The sequence below is a fragment of the Sorex fumeus genome, unplaced genomic scaffold (genome assembly GCF_029834395.1).
Source record: "Sorex fumeus unplaced genomic scaffold, SorFum_2.1 ptg000063l, whole genome shotgun sequence".
NCBI classification, from domain to species: Eukaryota; Metazoa; Chordata; class Mammalia; order Eulipotyphla; family Soricidae; genus Sorex; species Sorex fumeus.
The window spans coordinates 44,526,658-44,549,797 of NW_026606120.1; the positions used below are offsets into that span (position 1 = coordinate 44,526,658).

General features: G+C 44.3%; 1 protein-coding gene across 5 annotated transcripts in view; it reads right to left on the reverse strand.

Moving 5' to 3' along the window:
• RAP1GAP2 (RAP1 GTPase activating protein 2) overlaps window positions 1-23,140 on the reverse strand; it is a 255,702-nt gene that overhangs the window by 55,735 nt on the left and 176,827 nt on the right. For all 5 annotated transcript variants that reach the window (XR_008794265.1, XM_056127861.1, XM_056127863.1 and 2 more), the window contains 5 exons: window positions 14,395-14,430; window positions 9,906-9,950; window positions 9,224-9,256; window positions 8,419-8,631; window positions 6,419-6,522 (listed from right to left, as the gene is read on the reverse strand). Coding sequence is in view for 4 of the 5 variants with exons in the window: in XM_056127861.1 (XP_055983836.1) it covers window positions 6,419-6,522; window positions 8,419-8,631; window positions 9,224-9,256; window positions 9,906-9,950; window positions 14,395-14,430 (431 nt within the window). In the remaining variant the exon portion in view is untranslated. The remainder of the gene's footprint in view (window positions 1-6,418; window positions 6,523-8,418; window positions 8,632-9,223; window positions 9,257-9,905; window positions 9,951-14,394; window positions 14,431-23,140) is intronic.

The following is a 23,140-nucleotide window of genomic DNA, read 5'->3' on the forward strand; positions in this document are numbered from 1 at the left end:
GCTCACATCCAATTCCGTGCTCAGGAATCAATCCAGGCCATATGGGGACCATATGCAGCAGGGACGGAACCCAGGTTAGTCACATGTAAGGCAAGTGCTTTATCTGCTGTGCTGTCTCTCTGGTTCCTATTCTTTGTCATGTAATAGAAAACCATGTAAAGTGATGTATTTCCTTCAAAAAACAACTCAGAAGTTTTATATATAATTTCATAATTACTTTATAAATGTCCAATAACTTTAGCTTTGATTTTCTCATTGATCTAAAAGTTATTTTAGAAAAGTGTTAAGATATTTATTTCTAAGGGGTTAGTAGATTTCCTCTCACATTTGTTTTATTATTAATTTATTGTCATATTGTAACAAATATATCTGAAAAATGTCTAATGTTTGTATTTTGTAAAGAGAGAAAGAAGAAAAGTGTGGGGGGGCAATGGTGGTGGGAAATGTACACTGGTGAAGGGATGGGTATAACTGGAACATTATGTAAGTGAAACCTAATCATGAACAACCTTGTACCTGTGTATCTCACTGTGATTCAAAAAAAATTTTTTTAAAGATTTACTTTGTGGATCAAAATAGAAACTTTAAACCAGTTTCTATTTTGTTTTGAACCAGTTTCTCACTATTAGAGCACTTATCTCAGACATCTATAAGGCCCTGGGATGAATGAATCCCTGACACTAAAAAAATTTTTAAATAAAAATAGAAAATTTGGCAACCAACCCAATTTTTTAGCAAACCTTATACATAGTTCACGTAAAATGAGTAATCCTTAAATTATAAAGAATTGTTCAACATCATTTAACAGAATTGTTGTCAATTTTTTGTTTGTTTTTGGGCCACACTTAGTAGTGTTCAGAGGTTAATCCTGGCTCTGCACTAAGGAATCACTCCTAGTGGGACTCAGGGGACCATATGAGATGCTGGGGATGGAATCAGGGTCAGCTGATTCCATCAGGAATCAGGATAGGCAAACACCCTATCCACTGTACTATCACTCCAGTTCCCAACTATTGCCAATTTAAACTATACTAAAATACCAGTTGGCACCATATAGGCAAAAATTCACGGGTTTGAGAATACAATCTGTTAGACAAACTTGGAAAAATAAATACCAATAGAAGTTCAATTTTATGCAGTTTTTTCTGAGGGCAATTTGGCTATACTAACTAAAAATATAAATACATTTAAGTTTTGACCCAGTTCATTTCTGAGAAATTATTTTAATCTATACAAATTGACACATGCACAAGGCTATTCACTTCAGCATTATCTGTGACATCAAAATACTAACAAGAGACATGAATGAAAAACTATATAATTTTACTTGCATGCAATGGAATACTATACATTACTAAAAAGAATTGAAAAGCTCTTTATTACTAATAGATATTACTACTAATAGCTCTTTATTACTAATAGATATTATTACTAATAGCTCTTAATTACTAATAGAACTCTAGGTAAATTGTGAAGCTACTAAATAACATGTTCTGCAGAATACTATAATGGGGAAAAAGAAATATGGAAGTAGCATTTATATGTCTTTATATTTTACATGTGTATGTTCAAAACATGCATTTTTTAGTGACTGGGATTTAGTTGTCTGGGTTTTGCTCTTTTTTTCCTTTGCTTTGTTTTAAAGTTCAAGATAATTCTAGTGTAGCAGATCTACAGAAAGTTACTGATTGACTAAACGAATTTGGGTAAATCCATACAGCCTTGAAAAGAAACAAAAATCTCAGATGGAAACCAGGGAGGTGGCTCAATGGACTGGAGTCCAGTTTAGATCCCAGCACAATATGGTACCCCGAGTGCTTCCAGGAGTGACCCCCAAACACTGAGCCACAAATAACCTTCTACCAAGCACTATGTATTGTTCCAAAACAAAACAAAAGTTCAGCAGCACAAGAGTTAAGGCACTTGCCTTGGACACAGTTGACCAGGTTCAATCTATAGCACTGCATATGGTCCCCCAAACACTGCCAGGAAGGAGTGATTCCTGAACACAGAGCCAGGAGGAAACCCTAAGCACCACTGGATATGATCCAAAATTAAGTCAAAAAAATCTCAGAGGATCACAGTTTGAGTAAGATACAGTTTCTTAATTTAATATGTATATAATTGACACAAATAAGGCCAATAACATTAACCATAGTGTCTAGTTTTTACCTGTCCTAGACTTTTCAAGCATGGAAATGTATAAAATAAGCACTAAAATCAGCTTCTACTGGTCAGACTTGTTCCCCCCAATAAGTATCTTATAGTGCCAATAAAGTCTTTCTTTCTAATCAATAATAAACAATAAACCACTAAGTTATGATCTGAATTTCTCCATATTAAGTCATTATATACACACTGCTGTATGCTACATAATATAGCACTGTCACTGGAGTACTGTCCTCCCATTGTTCATCGATTTGCTCAAGTGGGTACCAGTAACGTCTCTCAACAAATTGTGGGACTTGTTACTGTTTTGGGCATATTAAATACATCACGGGGAGCTTGCCAGGCTTTGCTATGATGGCGAGATACTCTCAGTAGCTTGCCAGGCTCTCCGAGAGGGGCGGAGGAATCAAACCTGGGTTGGCCATATCAGCCCCATGCAAGGCAAATGCCTTACCCACTGTGCTATCACTCCAGCCCATATTAGTAGCATTGCAATATAATATTGATAATATAAAGGTTCATCAGGTATCTTCATTATGGATTCCACCTTCTATTAACTGACAATAGCCCTCTTGGTTATAGGAGTTTTTTCCTTGATTCTACTTTTCCATATTAATATACCACATCTGTCTTCCTCTGGCATTTGAGATAACTTTTTCTAATCATTTCTCTTTTTAAATATTCTGAGATACTTTCTCAAATAAAATTAGAATGATAGATTGATTTACAGGATTTTTTAAAGGAATTATCCAATATCTTTGTTGTTCAGTAGTAAAATTTTATTCATTTATACTTATTATTTTCTATGCACTTCTATCTGTATTTTATAATATTTATTATTTCTTTTTCTATATGTATTTTTCTTTGCCTTCCCTTATTACTTGGAATATTTTCATTCTACCGGTGACTTTATATCCATGCAATACTAAATTCTCACCTAATATATCTCAGCTATTCACTTCATTTCTTTTCTTCTGATACTGGATGAGTCATTTTGATCTATAGATTTAAATCTTCAATCAGTCAAAGAGCATCAGTTACCCAGGTTTCATTCTTGTTTGTTATACTGTATAGTCATCATAACTTGCTTATCCTCTGTTTTCACTTCCTAAACTTGCTCTTTATTTAGGAAGAAGGTGTTTGGGAACCATAGCTGACAGTGCTCAGGGGCTACTCCAGGTTGGAGCTAAGGACTTGCTCCCAGTAAAGCTCAGGAGACTACGCAGTCCCTAGGGACTGAAGCCCAGGCTCCCGTATATAAAGCATATGCGCACTGCTCTGGTCCCTGAACTTGTTCTTAATTTACTAACTGGCTTTCCACAAAATAAATTCCATTCACTGTTTGTGGCTGGAGCGATAGCACAGCGGTAGGGCATTTGCCTTGCGTGCAGCCAGCCCAGCCGAGCCAGGTTCGATTCCTCCGCCCCTCTCGGAGAGCCCGGCAAGCTACCGAGAGTATCTCGCCCGCACGGCAGAGCCTGGCAAGCTCCCCGTGACGTATTCGATATGTCAAACACAGTAACAACAAGTCTCACAATGGAGACGTTACTAGGCCCGCTCGAGCAAAAATCGATGAACAACAGGAGGACAGAGTTTGTTTGTGTTTTGCTTCTAATGCCATTTAACATTCTTTTTCCCATTTTAGTTTTCTTACATTACTTCCTTAACTTGGCCAACCTTTCATCTGTATTGTTTCATCCACTTTTCCTTCCTTAGAGTTATTCTTTTTTTCTAGAAGCTTGCTAAAAATATGTCACTAAATATCCATTTTGATTTTCTCTAGCAGACCCTTTTCAAAACTTGGTTAGTTTCCACCTTCCAGTGCTGTTCTGCTTTCTTAGGCACAGAATCTTTCCTTCCAGTCACCTGTGAGGGCTTTTACCTTATTTATTATGAAAAGGTAAAAATCTACCCAGATTTCGGCTGGAGTGACAGTACTGCAGGTAGGGCCCTTGTCTTGCACATGGGTTTGATCCCTGTCACCCCATATGATCCCCCAAGTCCCACCAAAAGTGATCCTTGAGCACAGGGCCAGGTGTAAGTCCTGAGCATAGCTGGGTATGGCCCTAAAACAAAACAACAGCAATCTACTCAGGTTGTTGTTTCGAAACTGTGGGTAGATTCCTCTTGGCTATTTTCACTGCACAAAAAAGCTATACTCTTCTCAGATTCTGGGCTGGAAAGCTGTTTGTGACATTAATTAATCATGAAGCCAGTGGGAATGAGAAAAAAAAGCTGGATAGGGTACCTGTCAGCAGGGGAATTACATCTCTGGACAATTTCCTTTTTGTGTCTGGTAAAGTTACTAAGTCAAAAGACCATATTTTTCATGCCTGATCTTTAATTTGATCTGGCCTTCAATCCAAATATATGATGTGGTTATGCAACTTCCTAGATGTTGTGTGGCTCCTCTCGGCCACTTACTGGCATTTTATTTGGAAGAGTCACATTTATGTTCATCTTGTCTGATTGGTTCGTTTTTATTTTGTGGTGAGGAGTTCAAACTTGGGATCTCACACATGCAAGGCAATTACTTTACCCCGGAGCTACATTCCCAGTCCTGGGAAGCCACATTTGAATTTTTCCCTACGGTTCCCCAGGGCAGTGATTTCCAAAGCTGATGATCCACAACAACAAAAATACTTCCTTGTAGAGAGATTCCTGATTGTTCCAGGGTTTGTTACAACTTCTAAAGAATATGGGTTCCCCCAAATCTCCAACTGCATATATTTCCCTGCTTCCTCTGGATGGAGAACTAGAATTCAAGTCCTAATACCACATAATCCTAACTGCCCCCATGGATAATCAAAAAAAAGTTTTTAATCATCAAAGGATGTTGTATTCCTGACAACTTTCAGCACTGACTTAACTTTTGTTTTAATTAGTAAAAAGAGGGCTAGATCTCTATATTAAACAGCCATCTTTCCCAGAATTCTTCCTAATCTATGAACATTTTTGTAAGAGAGAAACATTTGACATTCAGAATTCTTCCTAATCTATGAACATTTTTGTAAGAGAGAAACATATGAACATTTTTGTAAGAGAGAAAGTAATTTTCTTTACAGATGTTCCTCACTAAAAATCCTATTTAGAGTTGAGGATCCAGCATACTCACTGAGAGAAATGGCTCGCCCAATGATTATTTTGATAATGGATAATTTTGATATTTGATATGATTTCTAGCCAGGTGAATCTCAATGAAGAAAAACACTTCCTTCCTTAATAAAAATCAAACCTAGATAGGAAGGGTGCTAAAAACTCGTACCACCCACCTGCCTCTTCCACACAGGGATATGTATTCCCTCCCATATTTATCTCAACATGTGAACAGAAAATAAAGTGACTGCTCTTGTCCAAATACCTTCTGGCCTTTCCAATTAGACTCAACAAATATGGCACGGGAGCTTGACAAATTCACAGCACTCTGTAAACATTAGCACTTGCTCTTCACACTTGACCTTCCCGGCTTCTCCACTGGCCCACCAGGGGCAACCATTAATAAGACACAAACTACATGCTTCTGTGCACATGGCAAAATGAATGCCCGTAACGCATTAAAATATCCTGGTTTTCTCTCCCACTACATGGTGAGCTTTTAGAGAACTGGAACCATGATGCAGTCATCACTGCATCCCTAGTACCTATCACAACTCCCAATAAAAGGAAGCTTTTACAAGTATATGAGTTGAGAGAGGCAAGGCTGTAACTCAGCAGCCGAGTGTATGCTTTGTATCTACTAAGCATCCTGAGTTCAATCCCCAGTACCAAAAAACAGATCACTAATAAAATCCTGGAACCAAACTGGAACTAGTCCCAGCCTCACCCTTAAGGAGAGCATAATCCACAGAGGTACCCTGACTTTGTCACGCTCCTCACTCCATCTCAGGGAACCCAGCACACAGAGATACCAGCAATCTCCGTGTCTGGATTTCAGCCTCGCCACGTGTGATGTTCTGGCAAATCCTCTCCCAGGATGGCTGGCCACTGTCAGCAGGAAGAGCCATCCTTCCCCCTCCTTCCCCTGCACCTCAGAGCCACAAGACCCCATGAGAGAGAAGGGGCAGGCAGCGATGTATGGGGGAGGTGACCTTGGACTTGACTCCACTCCTTGTTCTGCCATCCGCCAGCTGGTACAACACCTGGGCTCCCTGCTGGCACCTCTGGCTCAGCCCCAGGGCTGCAGCAGGCCTGTCCCCCTCAGCACATGCAGAGACAAGGAGACAGGAGCTTCTGGGCATGGCCTCCCCACCTGAGAATGATCCGCAGGTACTCGATGCCCTCAACTTCCTCGCACTTAATGGACAGAAGTAGGTTCCCCAGACTGCTGCCGGTGCAGTAAAAGTTCAGATGGTCCTGGAGACAGAAGTCAGCTGTTAGTGGGGAGGAAAGGAGCCCCCAGACATGCCTCCCACCCCCCCAAAAAAACACTGCCTTCATCAGGAGTGAGAAACCCCACAGCAACAGGAAAAAGAAGGCTACTATCACTACAGCTGGTATGGGGGAAAGAAAGAAAAAGCAGGGGAAGATGACCATTATAATAGGTTCATACTCAGACCTCAGGATGTATCAGGCTCTGGGCTAAGGGCTTAACACTGTCTCCTTTATTCCCAACCATCCCCATTTCTCAGATGGGTAAACTGATGTTCTGAGAGATTAACATGTTGGAATGACATGTAGCACCAAGGCTCACATCTGAATATGGTTTAATTAACATGACTTGTGGCACCCAAGTCAAAGTCTTAAGTAGTATCACACAACCAGTAAGCAACAGACTCAGAGTTCAACTACATGTCTGCCTTGAAAGAAGCTCAAAGTCTTCCCCTCCCTTCTTTGGGTCACACCTGCCTGTGCTCAGGACTTACTCCTGACTCTGTGCTCAGGGCTCACTCATGGCAGGGCTTAGAGGACTGCATATGGTAGCAGGGATCAAACCTGGTTAGCAGCTTGCAAGGCAAATGCCCTACCCACTGAACTATCTTTCCGGCTCTGAAGTACAAATTCTTTTCCAGAAGACAACACATCTACCTTCTTGCCTTTGATCCCAGTTATTTATGGGACTAAAGGTATAAAGGTAGAAGGGATCCTGGCACCACCACCAGAGGGCTGCTGAAAACCTCTGGGCGAGAGCTCCTCTCCAGGCACTGAGCCCACAAAGATCTGCCCTGTGTGAGTGTGACCAGGAGCTGTGTTTTAAGGACTCTCTCAAGATGGAGTCCCAATGCAACTCCTCCCTGTAGGACTGCAAAGCTGCCCTGGGTGGGCAAAGACTTCCAAAAGTTGCTAGGCCTGGAAAGTCTGAAGGGCAGAATATCTTTAAAGAAATACCACTGTGACACTTTTCAGCAATCAGGTGCTCATAGCACACAATCCAGGAACCTGCTTGACTAAAAAGGACAGAGAGTTGCACGTTTTTTTTCTTTTTGGGTCACACCCAGCTATGCACAGGGGTTACTCCTGGCTTTGCACTCAGGAATTACTCCTCGTGGTACTCAGGAGACCATATGGGATCTGGAAATCAAACCCAGGTCGGCCGCATACAAGGCAAATGCCCTACCTGCTGTGCTATTGCTCCAGCCACAAGCTGCAAAATTTTTGTTTTGTTTTTTGAGGTTTTTGAGGGGAGCAGGAGGGGCATCCAGCAGTGCTCAGGGGTAACTCCTGGCTGACTCAGGGGACCATATGGGATGCCAGGGATCAAACCTGGGTGAGCACATGCAAGGCAAACACCCTACCCGCTGTCCTATCACTCAGGTCCACAGAGTTGTAGAATTTTATTTTATTTTATTTATTTCTTTTTTCTTTTTAGGTCACACCCAGCGATGCACAGGGGTTACTCCTGGCTCTTCACTCAGGAATTACTCCTGGTCGTTCTCGGGGGACCATATGGGATGCTGGCAATTGAACCCAGGTCGGTCGTATGCAAGGCAAACGCCCTGCCCACTGTGCTATCGCTCCAGCCCCAGAGTTGTATAATTTTAGATGCAAATGGAGACCTGCACAATTTTCCATCCCACCCTTCCACCCCCACTCAAATGCCACCTATGACCTACTGCAGTGTTTACCAGGAAGGGGCTGGGATGACCACTAGGACACACTCCCCTGAGCTCCCCCAGATGCTTGGTTTCTTGTACACCCCCATCCCTGCCTCCAGCACAGCCAATCAGACTCCCCAGCATGGCCAGAGGGAGGAAAGAGGAGGGAAAGAGACACAGGAGAGAAACCCCTCCCCACTCCCCCCGCATAGCTCACCTTCCCAAGAAAGTGCCTGCGGTACGCCCTGGCCTCGCCCTTGCACTCAAGCTTGTAGCCGTAGGTGCTGGGGCTGAGGCTGTCCTCCTCTTCCTCTTCACAGATGCTGCTACCCAGCGAGGTCGGCGTGCCCACATTCTCCGGGTCCTCAATCCAATAGCCGCCAAACTGGGGGAGGACAATCAGGGGATATGGGCCTCCTTTCTCCACCACCTGGAAACAAAGAGAGGGTCTTGTTTATGTGATTTGGGAAGTGAGTGAGGTTTAGACCAGCAGTCGTATCCTCCACCCCCACCTCTGAAACTCTCCAGAAAGAGTTCCTTCCTATCAGCGGGCAGAGGCAGTAACAGGAAGCTCTCCTCTAAGCTCCAAACTATCTCCAGCTTCCCCAGCCCTGTTTCCCCCAGAGGGAAGCCTGGATCATCATCCCCTTGTTCGGGCTGGAGCAATAGCAGCGGGCAGGGTGTTTGCCTTGCACACGGCCAGCCCAGGTTCGATCCCCAGCATCCCATATGGTCACCTGAGCACCGCCAGGAGTAATTCCTGATTGCAGAGTCAAGAGTACCTGCTGTGCATCACCAGATTTGACCCCCCCCCCAAAAAAAAAAACACAACCATCCCCTTGTTCATGCAGGGCCAAGTGGTAATAACAAAGGGATAGGCAAGAAGAAGCCTCAGGACCTCAAGCCCCAACCCCAGCTTTGATGCTACATGATGCTGGGTGGGGACCATCGCCATCAGCTCCCCAGTCCCACCCCAAAACCCCAACCCAGAGCAGCAAGCAGACTGCAGTACAGGCTCCTACCTCATCGATGCTGGGATACGGGATATAATCATCCTGCAAGGCAAACCACACCACCACCATTAGTCTCAGCAGAGCCATGAAGTGTGAACTCTTATTTCCAAATCCCCCAGGGGCCGCGAGGGCTGTGTCAGGAGGCCTGGAAGGCTGCCCTGGAGCTTTGGGGGCAAGATCAGGAAGAGCACCAGAGGGAATCCAAAGGCAGCTCTGAGCTACAATTTCTCTAGACTCTTCCCCTGCTGGGTCGGAGCATTCCAAGCAAAGATGCATACAGAAAGGAGCTGACAGCCTAGCAACACTAGTTTCTCATCTTGGCCTGTTGTACCAAGGCAACTCTGGGTCCCTCCAGTGCCCCTCAAAGCAAAGGGGGGTCTCCTCCAAGAGACCAACTGTAACCCAGAGTCATACAAAGGAAACCTGAGGCTAAGGTGGACATCCAGTGGAGTCCAGGGCATGGAGCCCAACACTCCAAACACTACCTGTGGTTGGTTCACAGAATCGGCCGCAGAGAAGCCAGACCAAGCTGCAAGCCTGAGATCCCACCCCGGGCTGCTCAGAGACCACCAGGCAACACAAGCACAGCCACTTACACGGCTTTAGTGAGAACTGAGAGTTAGTGTAGGTAGAGCGGACCCCAGTCCTTTCTCTGAGTCCCCCTGACTACCCTCTCACCCACCCAGCCCACCTTATTCTTCTGGGGTCCTGGCTTCTGCTCTTCAAGCTTGATCCCCTGCAGAAACAAGGAAAAGAGGATCGTGGGAAAGCAGAGGTCACAAAAGAGGCCACACAGTGGAGCTTCTGGAAGGTGAGTGGAGGTGTTAGTACTGGTGGGGTTAGTCAGAACAACAGCAACAGTCAGCAAGCTGGGCCCCTGCACATCCGTCACACGCCTGTCCCCCTCACTCTTCAAAGCAGGGTTTGAGAGGGTGAACTCAAACCAGATCGCCAGGATTCAAATTCTAACACTGCCACACAGGACCACCCAACCTCAACCAGGTCAAAAACCTTCTGTGGCTCCGTGTTCCCATCTGTACAATGGGAACAATAATGGCACGGACTCTGAAATGAAGATTAAATATTGGTAAATATTAAGCACATGACAAGTAACTGATATCAAGTTATAACATGAATTGGTATCAGCTATTGGGATGCTCAACTTTCTCCCAATCTTCAAGAGCCAGAAAGTATGATGGGAAACTGCATCAGTGGGTGTCACAATCAGCACTCTGAACTCCTCACCATACCCCACTTTACTTCCATCCTGCTGGGAGGTCCTCAGGGCATAGGTCAGGGCCTTTGCCAGGTCCTCACCAACAGCAGTCTTACAAGGGGAGCCTAATAAAGCTGAGCTTCTTGGAGACCCCAAAGACTTCATCTGTGAAAAGAGTTTCCTCACGCCCACTCTCTTGCCCCACAGATGCATCACCCCAAGGACCAGACCCCAGGACGAAATCCAGGTGAGAGGGGTTCATGAGCAGGTGTCTAGAAAATTCTCTTGTGGGGCACAAAGCCTTGTCTAGCAGTGCTTGAGTCAAGTTCTGACTTGCCTGGCTGTCGTGGAAGGGGCGTACCTGGCATTCCCAAGACTGCCTGAATGAATCAAATGAGGAGATGAGACAGGGAGACACATGGAAAAGACCACGGCCCCCTGTGAAGCAGCCACAGCTCGACCCCAACAGAACACATGCCGACAGAACACACGGGCCTCTTGCCTTTAGTGAGCACGCCTCCTCACAAGCTCCCTCTGCGCCTTCCGCCTTCACCTCGGAGATCAGAGATGGAGGCTCCGGGGAGGGGGGCTGGCTCACTGCACACAGTGGGGAGTAGCTGGGCGTGAACTGCATCTGTCTACCTCGTGCACGACCACAGCCTGGGGCCCAGGGAGCCTGGGCTCCTGCTCATGGCGGGCAATGAGACTTGGGCTTCTCCAGAATTCTCCTCCCTGAGTCAGCCTGCGGGAGGATGTGGGCGGACGGGACAGGTGCTTTTCTCCCCTCACAGGAAGCAAGTTACCTGGGTGGTCCCCCAGCTCCAGCCCAGGGAGGCCAAGTGGGTGGAGGAGAGAGGGGTGATGTCAGGAGTGTGCTTTGTTTGTCCTGCATTAGTCATCCCTACCTGGGAACAGCCCCTGGGCAGGAGAGCAAAGCTCCTCCCGAGTCCTCCTCAGGGCAGAGCCACCGCCCAGCGCCCAGCACTGGGCTCCCTCCCCAACCTGTGCCCTCCTTGACAAAGGTCCTATCATTCCCCTTTACCCCTCCTCGCTCTGGTACCCCAGCAAGAATCTATAGCACAGAGAGGCGGAGCCACTTGGCCAAGCAAACTCAGCCCAAAAGTGTCAGAGTTAGAATCTGACCCCAGACGGAATGGACACAAAGCCTGCACACTTGACTTCTGCTGCTTCTTGTGGGATGGCGCCCTGCTTCAGTCCCCGGACTCTGGGGGAAAGGAATTGGGAGTCCTGGCTCTTGGTTACAGCTTGTCCCAATCAGTGTGCGCTGGAAACCAAACTGTTATGAGACCTCATCAGCAGAAAGGCAAGAGGAGAGACGGACCCCGCACACAATGATGGAATCCAGCCACACCCCACAGCCCGCTTCCTGCCCACTGGACTCCCACATATGCTTCAAACATAAATGGAGCTGGAGCCCATGGGCTCTGTGAGGTAGTAGCCCCATGGGCACGTGGCAGAGACCCAAACACTGGGCAGTTGTCCACTGGGACGGGACCAGCAAACCAGCCCTGGATGTCAGGGACATGAGTTCTGAGCATGAAAATCAGTCTGCTGCTCCAGAGAGGTCCAGTAGGAATGGAGCCCCAGCCAACAGAGTGACCTACAGTTGGACAAGTGGGGCTAATTGAGGTGGTCGAATGGAGAAGCCCCACCTAGGGAGAGTAAGGAGCCAGAAAGGAGCAGGTGACTCCAGTCAGTGGTGAGCAATGGTGGAGCAATCAGAGAAGGCAGGGTGAGGACAAGGTGAGCAGCAGCCTCAGGACAGATTCCCAGGGGCTGGGATTCAAGGGTTGGAGGTGAAAAATCCCAGCCTTTCCATCCAAGTAACTGAGCACGTAATTATACACTGTCTCCCACCACTTCCGTTTCTGCAACTTGTAAGTTTCTGAAATGCATGTGAAATTAGTTGGTAGTTCACATGCTGTGGGAAACAGAGGCTACTTACTGTGATGATGACAGCACCACTAATAAAACGTTTCCCTCCAGCAAGCCCTCCCCTTCCCACCCCTCTGGGAGACCCAGCTTTCAGCTTCTGCAGAGGCACCGTACTTGCCTCTCCTCCAAAGCTTCCAGAACATACTCCCATCCTTGAGCCTATAGCATCTACCAGGGGGTCAAAAGAATCATAGCAGAATGTCTGGCTAAACCACTTGCTAGCTGTGAGACCTTGAGTGCTTTGTTTAAGATCTGTGCCTCGGTTTTCTCATCTGTGAAATGGAAAGATAATAATAGCAATATGCTAACTTCCTGCCTGGTCAGGAGAAACGTCTGTCAATTTTTGAGCCCAGAGAAATGCTTCAAATATCAGTGCTATTATCTGCATCTTCTTCCCACTGTTCCACCTGGATAAATTAAACCATATTCCCAGGTGAGTTGTTCTAATTTATGAGACCTCTCTTGAATGTCAGGTAATTACAAAGGACCCCCGCACGCACATTAAAGACAGATCTTATGCAGTCAAGAATTTACATATATTATCTCATTTCAACCAACTACCATGCTAGTAGATATTTTTATTCTGATTTATTTATAGAGACTGTGATATTGTGATTTATAATAAGAAACACAGATTTGGTCTTCATTCAGTTCCTGCCACAAAGCTCCTAAAATTACCCTTGGAATTTCCTATGGGATAAGCGCAACAGGAGCACTTAGGAGCATTTTTCTGTTCAGGATTTCACCTTTTGTCCTAGGTTCCTGAAACAGTTCCAGAGTCATAAAAGTGAAAAGGCTTGTCTTGTTTTTCATATACTTATGTTAATGAAGTGGCTTCTTGACAGCCACTAAGAATGGGGGAGGCGGTTGCCAAGGGAACCAACCAAGATTAGAAGGCTGGAACTTTTAGGTCCCACCCCACCCAACGAATGTACAGGAAAGGGAGAGGGGCTGGAATTGAGTCAGTCACCAGGACTGAAAGATTTCATCAACCAGGCCTTGCAAGCCAGCACGTGAAGGTGCTGGGAGAGTGAGTGCCAGGAGCATGGAAGTTCTTTCCGCACACCTACCCCTTTGCAACATTTCCATCTGGCTATTACTTAGAGACTCTTATAATACATTGGTAAAGGGGTAAAGCACTTCTCTTGCAAGTAGCTGACCCCAGCTCACTACCCAGCACTGCACAGGGCCCCCTGAGGACTGCCAGGAGTGATTCCTGATCTAGGAGTCAGCTCTGAGCTTAGTTAGGTGTGGCCGCCCCAAACTAATAATAACAGCAATAATAACACATTGGTTCTTGGTAAGTAAATCAATCAAACCCAAGAACAAGAATGGGGATAGCCCCAATTTGTAACTGAGCATTCAGACACCCAGGTGACAATGCCAGGGAAACAACTGTCATCTGAAGGCTCTGGGGTGACCACTGGGATCAGATGCTCTCTCCAAAGTAGGCTGTGTCAGCACTGCCTTGAAGGACACCCCCATGGTCACAGAACTGTTTGGGGGAGGTGGAAAAGGAAGGACCGTCACTGTGTCAGTGAGAGGAAAGCAGTCAATGGAAAGAGGAGTGAGCAACTTAGAAAACAGAAGGAGCTTTGAGCTAGTATGTTAGACGCAGGCCTGGAACTCAGTTCTGTCTCCCAGCGACAAGACAACACTCCTAAGAAAGGACTTGCTCTCAGATTTTCTTGCTAATCCATTCCAGAACAACAGACCCTCTGAAGTCCACTGATCCATTTTGCAGTGCAGGGGAGGGGGGCACAGGGGGAGTACAGCTCTGCTTTAGCTCCTCCTCATTCTCTAGCCAGGGGGTTGGCACCCTCTGTGCTGCTCTACAGAGAAATGGGCTAAGAGGTTGTTCAGGCTGTGGAAACCAGGAGTTCTTCCTTCTCTGCACCTCCCTGAAAGGTCCCCAAGTACTGCCAGTGGGTTCTGCCTGCGGCGCGTCCCTTAAGGTCACTGTCACATTCCCACCAAGTCTCAGCTCCCACACTTCGGGGATACTCACCTGCATTTTCTCCAGCATTTCGAAGAATTCAGCTGACTGAAAGACACAAGAGAGAGAAGACCATCAGCCTGGACGTTGGGCTAGAGACAGGCGTCAGCTAGGGACCAGCAGTGGGAGCCTGGCCCGGGGCCTCCCTAGGACAAGATGAACTTGGATCATTAAGAGAATTTTATTTTGCAGAGTTGGGGGACCAAACAATACTCAACCCAAGAGACAAAATTAAATGCACTAAGCTGGCAAATGGCCCTGGGAAGAGCTGTCACTTGGCCTCTGTCAAGAGGGAACCCGAGGGCGAGTGCTGGAAACATCAAGTTCCCCAAGCCACTGCCTGTCCCAAGATTCAGTCTCCAGGGATGGACAACGGGTAGGGCGCTTGCCTTGCACACAGCCGATCCAGGTTCTATCCTTGGCACCCCATATGGTTCCCAGAGTACTGGCAGGAGTATTTCCTGATTCCTGAGGGCAGGGCCAAGGAGTAGCCCCTGAGCACCACAGGGTGTGGCTCAAAAAGGAAAAGAAACTGGGCACAATGAAAAGGCCAGGCCCAGATGACTTCCTTCATCTGTGAATTCTACCAAATTAACATTAATTCCTCATAAGCCTTCCAAAATTAGAAGGAACGCTTCCTGACTTATGCTACGAGGCAAATATTACCCTGACACCAAAATCAAAAATGTTGTAAGACACTATAGGGATTAGGAGGACAGCAATGAGGGCACATGAGTAGAATGTTCCCAACCTGAGTTGAGTCTCTGGCACCATATAGTGCCCAAGCGTGACTGGGTGCAGTTCTAGAGGCCGACAAGTACCACCAGGTGTGACCCTCAAGGCCCTGAGCATTGTTGGGGTAACCCAAGTGATACCCAGCGCCACAGGACCTGAGCAGCAGGCCATCCTCAAGCCCTTGCACTGACTGCACCATTGGTCTGGTTGGCCAAGAATCACTGGTAAGGCCCCCAGGCTGCTGAGCACTACCCAGAAGGCCCCATCCCAAAAAGAAAATTACAGATCAGTGCTGTGGCTTAAAGGGCTGAAGCACACAGTCTGCATGCAAGAGACCTAGGTCCTATCCCCAGCACCACATGGTTCAAACCGCACTTCCAAGAGCAAGCCCTGAGCACCGTGGCAAAAGCAATCCCCATGGATCACTGGCTGTGACATGAAACCAAAGCAACAACAACAACAACAAAAACAATAAAATAAACACATGGAGAACTACAGATCAATAAATCTTACTAATATACATGCAGAAATTCTCAAAATGCTAACAAACTAATCCAAAAGAATGTAAAAATAATTATACATAATGTCTATGTGGGATTTATCCAAGGAATACAAGCTGGTTGACAATCTTAAAGTCAATTAATGTATATATTATATAAATAGAACAAAAAAAACACAGTATCATCTCAATAGACATCAAAAATAGAAGGTTTGACAAATTCCAGAACTCTGGTCTAAAAATATTCAGAAACTAATAAAAGGGAAATTCTTCAATATGATAAAGTATATTATAAAAATGCACAGCTCATATGTCATACTGAATAATAAAAGAGTAGATACTTAATCCATAAAATAAGGAAGAGCCAATGATATCCACTCTGACCACTTCTATTTAACATTGTACTGGAGGTTCTCACCAAAGAAACTAAACAGGGAAAAAAAAAGGCATCCAAAGATATGAAACTCTCTCATTCACAGTTGACATGACCTTGTATACAGAAAATCCTATGAAATTCACTACAAAAACTATTAGAACTAATATAAAGTCAATTTATTAGGATTACAAGATATTGAGCCATATAGGAAAATCAACTGTATTCCTAAACATTATCAATAAATAATCTGAAAATAAAATTGAGAAATCAAGTCCAATTACAAAAGTATTGATAAGAAAAAATATTTAAGCATAAACTTAACAAAAGTAGTACAAAATTTATTCCTCCCAAAATTCAAAACATTTATGAAAGAAATTAAATTCTAAATAAATGCAATAAATTCCATGATCATATTTGGAAGAGTCAAGATGATTTAGATAGCTACACTCTCCAAACTGATCTACAGATTTGACACAATCTCTATCAAAACTCAAGCTGGGCTCACTGTAGAAATTGCAATGGTGATTCTAAAATTAACATGGAAACTCAATGGGTTCAAAATAGCCAAACATATTTGAAAAGGGAAAAAGTGGTTGGAGGGCTCACATTTTTCAATTTCAAAACTTTTTTACAGGACTAGGCGGACTAGACAGCGAGCTCAAAGGGTTAAGTGTATGTTTTGCATAAAGGAGGACCACAAGGTCCCCAGTCTCAGCACCACAAGGTCCCTAGTCAGGAGGACTCACTGAGTAATATGTGGTGTGACTCCCCACTCCAAAGAAAAAGTTTTTTACAATGCAAAAGGCAAAAGTAATTAAGTTAATGTGGTACTGACAAAAAGATAGACATAGATCAATGGAATTGAATTTAGAATCCAAAAATAGATCCATATATCTATGGTGATCGATTTTCAACAAGGGTGCCAAGACCATTCAATGGGGTCTTTCCAAGGTGTTATGCTGACAAAACTGAAGAGCCTAGAGCAAAAGAATGAGGTCAAAACCTTATCTCATACTATAATCAAAAATTAATGGCAAGTGGATCTGCAATTTAAATGTAAAGCTATAACTCTTACAGGAAAATGTAGAAGTGAATCTGTCCTTGGACTTGGCAATGAATGTTTAAATAAGATGCAAGAAAGAAAAAGGCACATGAGAAAACGCTCTACATCACTAATCATCAGGGAGATGCAGATCAAAACAACAATAAGAAACCATCTCACACCACAGAGACTGCCCCACATCCAAAAGAACAAAAGCAACCAGTGCTGGTGCGGATGTGGCAAGAAAGGAACCCTCCTTCACTGCTGGTGGGAATGCCAACTGGTTCAGCCCTTTTGGAAAACAGGATGGACGATTCTCAAAAAATTAGAAATTGAGCTCCCATCTGAGCCAGCAATACCACTCTGGGAATATACCCCGAAGAGGCAAAAAAGTACAGTCAAAATGACATCTGCACTTCTATGTTCATTGCTGCACTGTTCACAATAGTCAAAATCTGGAAAAAACCCAAGTGCCCAAGAGCAGATGACTGGTTAAAGAAACTTTGGTACATGTACACAATGGAATACTATGCAGCTGTTAGAAAAGATGAAGTCATGAAATTTACATACAAGTGGTTCTACATGGAAAGTATCATGCTAAGTGAAATGAGCCAGAAAGACAGGGACAAACATAGAAAGATTGCACTCATCTGGGGAATACAAAATAACAGAATGGGAGTTGAACACCCAAGAATAGTTGAGATAAATACCAGGAGGTCTGCTCCATGGCTTGGAAGCCAGCAAGATGCGTGCTGAAAGTAGACTACAGACCGAACACAATGGCCACTCAATACCTCTATTGCAAACTACAACACCCTAAAGGAAAGAGTGAGCAAAAGGGAATGCCCTGCCACAGAGGCCGGGGAGGGGGGGGCGCGGGGGGGAGGGCTACTGGGATCATTGGTGGTGGAGAATGGGCACTGGTAGAGGGATGGGTACTCGATCATTGTATAATTGAAACCCAAGCACGAAAGTTTCTAAGTCTACAACTGTACCTCACGGTGTTTCACTAATAATAAATAAATAAATAAATAAGATGCAAGAAGCACAAGGAACCAAATTTTAAAATCAATTAAAAAAGACTTTACCAGAATGTAATTTTTTCTGGATCACACCCGATGATGTTCAGGGGTTACTCCTGGTTCTACACTCAGAAATTACTCCTGGCGGTGATCTGGGGATGATATGGGATGTCAGGGATCAAATCCAGGTTGGCCACAAGCAAGGCAAATGCCCTACCCAATGTACTGTAGCTCTGGCCCTTGTAAAACTTTTTTAACAAATACTATCAAGTGAAAAACTTTTCAAAATAAAAAACTTTTGAGGAACAGCCTGTTTCAAATTGTATTTGTAAGAAAGGATTTATATGTAAAATATAAAGAATTCTTAGAACTCAAGATTAAAGATATATGGGGGGTCGGAGAGATTGTACAGTGGGTTAGGCACTTGTCTTGCATGCATCCACCTGGGTTTAATCCCCTGCATTCCACAGTCCTCTAAGTCCTGCCAGGACTGATCCCTGATTCCTGAGTTCAGAGTCAGGAGTAAGCCATGACCACAGGTATTGCCTAACAACAATACAAAAAGCTGATATGCTGCAGAAGTGGGCAGGGCACTCATCTTGCATGAAGCCAGCTCAGGTTTAATCTGTGACACCCCAGATGGTGCCCTTAGCACCTAGAGGAGTGACCCCAGAGTTCAGTCAGGATTAAGCCCTGAGCACTGCTAGGTGTGGCCAAAATATACAAAAATAAATAATTTATTTAAAATTAGCAAAAAATGTTCAATGCCATTAGTTGCTGGGAAATGCTAATCAATACCCCAATGACAGATCACTTTACACCCACAAGGGAGACTACAATCAAAAGAACAAAGAGCAAGAATTAATAAGGATGTAAAGAAATTAGAACCTATACACATTGCTGATGAGGATGCACAATGGTGTAGCCACTATGAAAAGTCTGGCTGTTCCTCAAAAGTTAAGCATTGACCCAGCAATTCCACTACGAGGTATATATCCCAAGAGAAATGAAAACATGCTCATATAGAAATTTGTTCAGCAACGTTCATAGCAGCAGTATTTATAATATACATAAAGTAGACAATGTTCATCAACTCACTAAAAAATAAATCACCGGAACTGTACTCAGCTGTAAGAGTGAAAGAGTGAAACAAAAGATCCTGCCACACACGATATACACATTGAAAGTATCTGCTGATTCAGGCCGAAGAGACAGTACAGGGAGTAAGTTGCCATCTGCTTGCCTTGCATGAAGCAGACCTTGACACGATCCCCAGCACCACATTCTGTCCCCCAAACATCACCAGGAGTAACACCTAAACACAGAGTCAAAGGGAGCTCTGAGCACAGTTGGAATGGCCCAACCCCCACCAACTCCTCCAAAAGTGTTCAGTAATTGAAAGATGTCACACTAAGTTATGATTCCACATATATGAAATGTCCAAATCAGGCAAATTTATAGACAGAAAGTATATTTGTAGTTGCTTAAAGACAGATTTGGGAACAGAGAGTTAAAGCAGACAGTCTCTTTTTTGTGGTGATGAAAATTCCCTAAAATTGTGGCAGTGGGAAGGCAGAACAATAGCACAGCAGGCAGGATATCTGCCTTGCACATGGCAACCCAGATTTAATTCCTGGCATCCCATTTGGTCCCCATGTCCCACCAGGAGTGATCCTTGAGCTTATAGCCAGAAGTAAGCCCTAATCACCTCCAGGTGTGGCCCCCAAAATGTGGTAGTGGTTACGTTTCACTGAACTGTATGCTTTAAAATGAATGAATTTATGGTATATGAACTGCATCTCAATAAAGTGTTCAAAACGAAGGGAATAAATCCATGCTGCTTACCTAAGGTGCTCTCTAAAACATCAAGGATAAACGAGGAAAACAGCGTACATTTTTTCTCTTTATTATTTTCAGGGGTTTTTTTTTGAGCAGGGGTTGCTTGTTTTTTATTTTTGGGTGACACCCAGCACCCACCAATATGTCAGGGAACCATATGCCAGAGATCAAACCCAGGCCTTTAGAATGCAAAGCATGCATTTAGCCCACTGAGTTATCTCTGCAACCCTGCTGACCCATTTTTATAAAATCAAAACTTAAATTATCTACTTGTATGTATATAAATACATAGGAACATGGAAGCATGTACCTTATACTGTCAAACAATATTTATATTAAGCAGTGAGGTGACACAAATGCCTCCCCTGGCTCCTGAATGACCATGATCCCAGAGGCACATAAACCAATCTCAGAACCCTGTGGCTTTTGGCAGTAATCCCTCCAGACTTATTACTAGAATATCAGAAATCCAAAATCATGTGGCCACAATAGTGGCCACACAACATCATATGCTCTTCATAACCAGCAATAGAAACCAGATTCTCTAATGATGTCTTTTTGGCAGGTCTGATTGTTGGGGAAAATTCCAAATAATAATGGTGGGTCTTTTGTTGTAATATTGAATGTGATCAACGTAGAGAGAGAGAGAGAGAGAGAGAGAGAGAGAGAGAGAGAGAGAGAGAAGTGGAAATCTGCCACACAGGCATGGGGAGGAGTGGAAGCGGGGTATACTGGGGTTCTTGGTGGTGGAAAATGTGCACTGGTGAAGGGATGGGTGTTTGATTATTGTATGACTGACCAAGACTTAAACTGAAAGGCTTTGTGACTGTTCTCACAGTGATTCAATAAATACAAAATTTTTAGGAAAGAATAAGAAGGAGATACAACCTAAAAAAAGGCAGTGTTTGAGAAGTGTGAAAGGGGCTTGTTTTGGACTGGAGTGATAGCATAGCGGGTAGGGTGTTTGCCTTGCATGCAGCCGACCTGGGTTCGATTCCCAGCATCCCATATGGTCCCCTGAGCACTGCCAGGAGTGATTTCTGAATGCAAAGCCAGGAGGTAACCCCGGTGCATTGCTGGGTGTGACCCAAAAAGAAAAAATGAAAGAAAAAAGGGGGCTTGTTTTATACATGGCCTGCTTTATGAGCCTGTATACCCCTATGTTACTTGCACAATTAAAGTCTAAATAAGTCTTGCAAAGGAAACAGAAAAAAAATATGCCAAGAAGATGAATAAACAATTTGCTAAAGGAGAATTATCAAATTGGCAATAAACATTTGGAACCTGTTCAACTTCCCTAGTTATTAAAATGTCATTCCTATATCTGATGGGCCAAGGACAAAAAGAAAAACCATTGTTGGCAAAGGTAGAGAGTAAAGGACACAGAAACTGCAAATAGGTGTGCACCTGGAACCAACTTTCTGAAGGGCATTTCGGTGCTATGGGCCCAAAGTCCTAAAAGTCTTACTGAATATGGTCACATGCACTGAGTATGGTCACAATGGTTCTGCTATTTGTGACTGGCAGCTCTCCTGTCTGCAGTCTCCAATGCAATTTCTGGCAACACCTCAGCCAGGTGAGCAAGCACTGCAACTCAAAGGGGGTAAAAACCGAGAAGCACCACCACTGAAAAACCGATGTGCAGGCACTGTGGCCAGGAAGCAAACCCCGGTGAGCACGCACACAACACAACTCAATGCAGCACAACCCCCACAAGCACCACAACTAAAAGGAAGAGCGTAATAGACTGTGTGAGTGACTCCTGTTGTCACAGAAACAATACTGGAAGAAAAGGAAAGAGGCAAAGGATGAAGCTAATTATTTGGGCAACCACACAGTAAAAGGAGACAAGGATATGCATCTTAATATCACTCATAGGCCCCCCCAAAATAGTGGAGACAAGAGTAAATAGTGCAGGGCTGAAGTGATAGTACAGCAGGTGGGGGCGTTTGCCTTGCACAGGACCGACCCAGGTTCTATCCTGACTCTCACGTGGTCCCCCAAGCAATGCCAAGAGGAATTCCTGAACGAAGAGCCAGGAGTAAGCCCTGAGCATCACCGGGTGTGACTTCAAATAAAAAGCCCAAAAAATTAAAAATTAAAACAAACAAAAGAGTAAACAGCACACAGGAGAATGTCATGAGATAAAATACTACAGGAGAAACTGTGATATTGGCACATGATTCACTGCTAAGTGAGCAAAAGAGAGTTTAAATCAAAATAATGTTTTATTTAAGAAAATCTTATCTATCTATATATACATATACTTACAAATATATATGTATGTATATACACAATATGCATGTATATGTGTGTGAGTGCATGTGTGTTCACACACATAACACCTATCCAGAGGGAAAAAAGTATCTCAGAGGATATATACAAATGAGTAATATGTTAAGAATAAATATTTTCCTTTTCAATATATTTTTCACTTCCAACAACTATAAATGAATCTTCCACCCCTTACACTGATGGGTGTTTCTAAGACTTCAGCATCCAAGGGGAGATTTTGGCATTCCTTTCTTTGCTTCCTTCAACCCCTGCCCCGGGCCCTCCCCCCACCTTCATAACAGGATGTGTTCAGGGACACAAGTACACAGTCTGCAGTACCCAAAGAAAGCCCCAGGACTCAGGCCAATTCATTTTCAGGTCTAACATTGGCTCTGTGTATTACAGACTAACAGGCACTCCTGAATCAACCCGAAACCAGCTCACTTTGTCAGAGATATAAACTGGCGATCAAAAAATACTTCCTGTATGGTTTTAAATAACACCCTTCTTTGGTTAATCAGTTAACCCCAACTGATTAGACACCTACAAGGCATGGACTAAATAAAGTACTCAGCTAGCGCCATTTCTAGATATTTCATTTTTCATTCATTTTAATGACACAGCTGTCCCCAGGGTATGCCATAGATGACCAATGCAACAGTGGTTCAGGAAGGCACAAGAACCATGGTTCTTGCTGGGAGGGCTGCTGTATTTGTTCTCTATTGTTATGTAAAAAATTACCCCAAAAACTAAGCAATGCAAGGTCCAAGCGATAGTATAGTGGCCAGGGTGCATGCCTTGCAAGCAGCCAACCTGGGCTCAATCCTGGCACTCCATGTGGTCCCCTGAGCCCCACCAGGAGTGATTCCTGAGCACAGAGACAGAAGTAAATCCTAAGCACTTCTGGGTATAGCAAGAAACACTACGTAACCCAAAACAATTTCTGTGGGTGGAGAATTCAGATATGGCTC